Source organism: Chaetura pelagica, unplaced genomic scaffold (assembly GCF_000747805.2).
Source record: "Chaetura pelagica isolate M959 unplaced genomic scaffold, ChaPel_1.0 scaffold125, whole genome shotgun sequence".
Lineage (NCBI taxonomy): Eukaryota > Metazoa > Chordata > Aves > Apodiformes > Apodidae > Chaetura > Chaetura pelagica.
Genome location: NW_009953392.1, coordinates 230416 through 236436, shown reverse-complemented (window position 1 = coordinate 236436; position 6021 = coordinate 230416). Strand labels below are relative to the sequence as shown.

The following is a 6021-nucleotide window of genomic DNA, read 5'->3' as shown; positions in this document are numbered from 1 at the left end:
TTCTTCTGCTGGGGGCACCAGAGCTGGACACATTATTCTAGTTGAAGGCCCACCAGGGCAGAGCAGAGGGGCAGAATCACCTCTCTCCATCTGCTGGCCACACTTCTGATCCAGCCCAGGATGGAGTTGGCTTTCTGGGCTGTGACTGCACATGGGTGGCTCATGTCCATCCTGCCCCCATCCCCTTTCTTCTGCCCCGCTTCCTGCAGGCAATTCCTCCTTCCAGCTGGAAAAACCCAGCGTGGGGGAAGGGGGGGGGGGATGCATCCCACCTGGCCCCTTCCTTGGGCAACTTTCCCAGAATGCAGGGCTGAGGGTTGTGGGGAACCACGCTGGGTTGCACAACGGCCCTTCCGCTGCCGGCGGGAGCAGCAGCGGGGAGAGCACCCTATAAACCCCTGGGACCAGCCCTGCCTCTCAGTCTGCAGGAGGGAACCAGCAGGAGACAGGCCCAGCAGGACCAAGGAACCCCAGTTGGTCCATCTCAACAAGAGGACAAGCTGCTTCTCTGGGGGCTTTGCTGGAGAGAGCCCGGGGAGGAAGGGAGCGTGGCTGCGGCGTGATCCCGGGTGTGTTGCTGTCTCAGCTCCAGCTGGTAAGAGCAGGACATTCCTCTGGTGGCTGCTCCAAGGGCTTGGGGGGCTGCTGGCAGCTTCCCCACAAATGGGGCAGGTTTTGGTCCCTGCTGCTTGGACATGGGTAGGGAGCAGGGCTCAGCCCTGTGGGGATGTAGGAAGAGTTGGGCTTCAAATCTTCAGTGGGCAGTGCAGGGAGAAAATATTGACAAGCTGGGGGCAGGAGAAGGGTAAAAGAGGAGGGGAGATTGAGGTGGGACATAAGGAGGAAATTCTGTGCTGTGAGGGTGGTGAGAGCCTGGCCCAGGTTGCCCAGGGAAGCTGTGGCTGCCCCATCCCTGGCAGTGTTGAAGGGCAGGTTGGATGGGGCTTGGAGCAGCCGGGGTTGGTGGGAGGTGTCCCTGCCCATGCAGGGGGTTGGGACTAGATGGCCTTTGAGGTCCCTTCCAACCCACACCAGTCTGGGATTCTGTGATGCTATGACACCTGGGCTGTGAAGGTCTGAAAGCTTTTAATTAGGTGGGTGATAATAGAGACATTGGCCAGGAATGAAAATGGGTCTTCATGGTCAAAAATGCAGCGTCTGTGGGCAGGACCCCAGGGTGTGGGGCCAGCACCAAGGAGTGGTGCCTGGAGGTGCTCCTTGGATCCTCACTGACCTCCTTTGTGCTCAGCAGCTGGAGGAGACAGTAGGGGCTAGAGGAGACCTGGAGGGTGGTGTGTCACATTAAGGCTGTTCCTTAGGTGCAAGTCGTGGAAGAGCTGCATCCAGCTGATTTCTGAGTGGTTCCCGTCGTTCAGCTCCACCAGACACCCCCCCCCAGCCCACATCCCCAGTGGCCAAGCCCTTTCCTGCAAGCATGGACATCGTGGAGAGGGTCTTCTCCGTGGCCCAGGCCATCCATGCCCAATTTGAGCAGGTGAAGTGCTGTAAGCACCAGTGCCAGCGCCTCGTGGAGCGCATCCAGATCCTGCTGGAGCCCGTCAGGGTCCTCAGGGCTCAGTCACCAAAGCACATCTCCCACCATGAAGAGGAACTGCTGAAGAAGCTGCTCCTGGCACTGTGGGAAGCCCAGAAACTGGTGATGAAATACAGCCAGAGCAGTTGGATCCAGAAGTTCTTGAGAGCCCACAGTGCCAGCGAGGAGTTTGTCTGGGTGAACGAGAGCCTGGAGGACGTTGCCCAGGGGCTCTCCCTGCTGCTGCAGGCAGAGCAGAAACAGGTTTTCCTGGAGGCTTTCCAGGCAAAGACCTGTCGCAGGCAGGATGCTGAGGACCTGAGGGATGACAAGGCTTTCTTGGACCAGGTGATTGCAAGTAAGTGGGCCTCAAGCAACCCCTCCTTTCCTGCCACCAGCAGTTGTCATCTCTCCCCAGCTGCTGCCCAGCTTGGGCTTGATGGCCAAGGGGATCCAAAGGGACATTTAAACCAGGAGAAAAATGAACTGCATCGAGTCCAGCGTCTCCACCTCTGAATGTTTCTCTCCCTAGGCACTGAGGAACCCAAAGACCTGGCTGGGGAGATCTACCTGGACAGGCAAAGCATGGAGAGCACGGTGGACAGGATGCAGAGCGAGCTCAACAGGATCGTGCGCGTGATGGAGTGTGAGTTGGTGCTGAACCTCCAGGCCCCCTGTTCTCCCTGCCCTTCCCCCCTGCCTGACGTGTCCCTCACCCCCCTCCTGGCACATCTCGGGAGCAGGCTTGAAGAAGGTCAACGTTGGTAAAAGAGAAGACATCACTGAGATCCAGAGGGACCAGCTCACCTTCTACAGACACCTGCAGGACACCGAGAGCTACGACCTCTACCAGGGCGAGTACCTCAAGTACCCGGTGGCCATCAAGACCTTCAAGAGGCCACTGACCACTGACATCGTGTGAGTTCTCCTGGGCAGGAGCCAGCTGGGGCAGCCAGGAGGGGAGGGGGACACAGCACCACGGCCGTGCCTGGCTCTGTGGCCCTCACCGTGCTGCCTGCTCCTGCAGGAAGGTCAGAGACATCTTTGAGAGGGAGGTTCAGACCCTCAAGAAGTTCGAGTCTCCCAACATCCTGCGCATGTACGGGATCTGCATTGAGGAGAGAGGTGGGAGGTGTCACAGGAACGTCACCCTTTCCCCTTCCCTGCCTGCACCAGGTGGGATGCTCAAAGTGTTTCCCTTGCAGACGGGAGCCCCTGCTTCTCCATCATCATGGAGTACTGCAAGCACGGGACGCTGCGGGACGTGCTGACCAAGCAGCAGCAGCACCTCTCCTGGGAGGTCCGCATTCGGATGGCCCTGGGAGCTGCCAGGGGCCTTTACAGGTGAGCTCCTGCCTCCATCAGTGGGTGAGTCCACCTGATGATCCACACACCTCGCTCAGCTCCCTGGGATCTCTCAGGAGTGTCCTCTTAGACGCTGTTCCCACCGCCTCGGGATGCTGGGATGGGGGGGCTGGTGCAGAGCTGGGTGGTGGGTTTGGATGCAGTAGCATCCACCTCCCCTGGTCACTGGCCCCTACATGTGGCTTCAAGCCTGTGAAGGCCTGGAAGGCAGAAACTCCCTTCCTGCACTCACAGGGCAGCTTCAGGAGCACCCTCCAGCACAGCCAGTTCTCCTGACAGGTCCTGCTCCTCTTCAAGGTTCATCATTTTGCCCACAACGGCTCTTCCAGCAGCTGCTGGAGAGGTTGGCTTGGGAGGGCTGGTCCACCAAGACAGGCAAAGAGCTGCTGGCTTCTCTGGGTGCATGTCCATCCCCTGCAGAGCAGGAGGGAGCCCTGAGGTGAGGACGTGTCCATCACCAGCATGTGTTGCCCTTGGTTCTGTCCGACTGCAGGTTGCACCAGACGGAGGAGAAGTCCCGACTCCACGGCTGCATCTGCAGCAGCAAGTTCCTGGTGGCTGGGGATTACTGTGTGAAGGTGAGGACCACACCTGGAGAAGCTTCTGGGTGTTTGGGGTGGTTTTGTGGATGTCTTCCCCCACCACCAACACTGAGGGTAATGAGGACGGTCCAGAACAGCAGCTGGGGTAGAGTGATCCCCCTGTCACTTTGGCCACGTAACATCTCAGTTCATCATCATCTGTGTTTTATGGTGACCATTTCTGAGCCACCCACCTTGGGATGACCTGATGCTAGGGCAGGTCACCTGCTTTCACCTGTGGCTTTGCTTGCAGGAGGAGCCACGTGCACACCAGCTTTTTGCTGGCCCCTCTGCTTTCTCCAGCCCAGGGCATCCTCAGCCATGCCACAGGTTTCTCCAGGCTGTGTTTCTACCACTTCTCCACCTCCTCTCCTTCTCTCAATCAGCTGTCAGGATTTGAGCTGGGTGAAACAGAGTCATCCATCAAGAGGAAAGCCAAGAAGAACTGGAAACACATCTCTCTGTTGGCTTATGCTGCCCCTGAGAACCTGAAGGACATCAGCTACCCCTACCAGAGGCCCTGTGAAATATACAGGTAGGTCTGTCCCTCCTGGGTGAGATGTCCATGAGGTGTCTCCAGAGGAGCTGGTGAGCTATGGAAGAAGGACAGGTTCCATCAGACACACCAGCAGAGGATTGCAGCTGGGAAAAGCCCAACTCTCCTCCATTAGGCAGGAGCAGGAGGTGGTAGGATCAAAGCTGAGACTCTTGCTTATCTCCTTCCAGCTTTGGGATCGTGCTGTGGGAGATTGCAACCTCCAGAATCCCATTTGAAGGTGAGGCAGAAGTAACTCATCTCCTGTATGAAAGCAAAAGGGCCTGGGTGGGGGCTGCTGGCTGGTGTTGGGTGCTCCCTGGCCCTTCCTGGAGCATCCCAGGGCATCTGGGTCCCAGTGGCAGTGCCTGCTGTGCCTGGCTCTGCACGACAGCTCCGTGGCTTCCCCAGGGGCTCACATACAATAGAGCATTTCAGCTAAATTTCAGCTTAAACCACAACCATAGAAGTAATTTTGGTCTCTATGTGGTGTTCCTGTGCATCAAAGCATAAAAATGTCTCCTTGCTCCACTGGAGCCCAAGGGGGTCATGTCAAATCTTGGGGGAAGTTTGCAGCCACAGTTTGGGTGGCTTCTTTGCTGGCTCCTCCATGCCATGGGCTGCAAGGAAGGTTCTTGGGGTGGCTTTGGGCTGGGTGTCCTCCCCAGCACCTTCCTGTGGCAGCAGAGCTCTGTCCTGACACTCCTGTTTGCACCTGTCTAGGCTGCACTCCCCAGGAGATCATGGAGAAGATCTGCACCCACCATTACCAGGACCCTGTTGGGGAAGATTGTCCTGCAGAACTGCAGGAAATCATCAACCAGTGTCGGGCCTTTGACCCTTCCCAACGCCCTTCAGCTGAGGGTAAGTGTCCTGGACATCCTTGTTCCACAGGCCCTTTGTAGCCCTTTTTCCCCCTTATCTTCTGGATGAACTTGTCTGGCTTTGTGTTTTGGAAAGCACCCCTTGACCTACCTAATGAGTCCCCTCATACCAGACATGTCCTTCTCCTGTCACCTGGTGGTTCATACAGTTAGATTCATCAGGGGGGTGTGTGGGTTAATCCCCTCTCAGGTCCTGCAGACCCTGGAAGCCACAACACGGGGCAGGAACCTGCCTTAGGATCCAAGCAAGGAATTGCAACCCTGGTATCTGCAGCAGGGTAGATGTCACTGTCCTGGAAGCTGCTCCAGGTCTGATCAGATAAATAATTGATCTCCAGTGTGAAGAGTTAACAGAATTATGGAATCACAGAACGGTTTGGGTTGGAAGGGGTCCTAAAGATGATCTAGATCTGTGCTCCCCATGCCTCCAGCTCCCAGCAGCAGCTCCCCCAGCAGACCCTGCTGCAAGGGAGTCACCCCAGCCCAAACCAAAACACCCCAAAAGCCACACTGAGGGTACTACATGTCTTGATGGCTCTACCCCAACCCCCAGGCTGCCTGGTGCTGAGCTGGAAGGATGGCTTCTCCCAGCTTGTTTCCAGGCATCTCTCCATATTCCTGGCTCTTTCTCCTGGGGTTGCACCCACCTGTGTCTGCTCGGGGTTGTCCCCTGCTAGTGGTGGCCTGAAGGGAGAGGGACATCATGTCCCAGCTGGAGGGAAAACCACCTTCTCATTGGGGGGGGGGGTTAAAAAATCCAAACCAAAACAAGCCTACAACAATTCTGGTTTGATGAACTCCATCCTTGTGTCCCGCAGAGATCGTGGACTTGCTGGCTGACCTGGAGAAGAGCAGAAACCAAGGAAGTTAACTGAGGGAAGGGGGCTGGGGGTGCCCACAAAAGCAGCCACACGTCTGGGCAAGCAAGGGCAGGGACAGCAGAGGGAATTCCCCTCTCGCTTGGCTCCGCTCGGACGCGTTGGTTTCTACGTGCCCAGACCTTCCCCTCGCCGAGGGAACCGGGAGGAGGCTGGGGGGGCAGGGAGGGGGTCACCCCACCTCGGGGCCTGCCCCCGAGCGGCCGCCCCCGGGGCACAAGGGGGAGTTGGCAGGACCCCCGGG

The 6021-nt window shown here is 57.6% G+C and overlaps 1 protein-coding gene across 1 annotated transcript; it reads left to right on the top strand.

Moving 5' to 3' along the window:
• The first annotated feature begins 1435 nt into the window (after nt 1-1435).
• Nucleotides 1436-5770, top strand: MLKL (mixed lineage kinase domain-like). The gene is made up of 10 exons (XM_009998313.1): nt 1436-1892; nt 2067-2180; nt 2278-2452; nt 2562-2659; nt 2740-2878; nt 3393-3477; nt 3867-4015; nt 4207-4256; nt 4739-4879; nt 5718-5770. Exons 1-10 carry the CDS (start codon nt 1436-1438, stop codon nt 5768-5770), a joined length of 1461 nt encoding a protein of 486 aa, XP_009996615.1.
• The last annotated feature ends 251 nt before the right edge of the window (nt 5771-6021 follow it).

Excerpts from the sequence above, each read along its gene's own strand:
- MLKL (XM_009998313.1), top strand. The coding sequence starts at position 1,436 with ATGGACATCGTGGAGAGGGTCTTCTCCGTGGCCCAGGCCATCCATGCC. Across the intron at positions 2,453-2,561 it reads CCACTGACCACTGACATCGT|GAAGGTCAGAGACATCTTTG; the intron begins GTGAGTTCTCCT and ends CTGCTCCTGCAG. Across the intron at positions 3,478-3,866 it reads CTGGGGATTACTGTGTGAAG|CTGTCAGGATTTGAGCTGGG; the intron begins GTGAGGACCACA and ends TCTCTCAATCAG.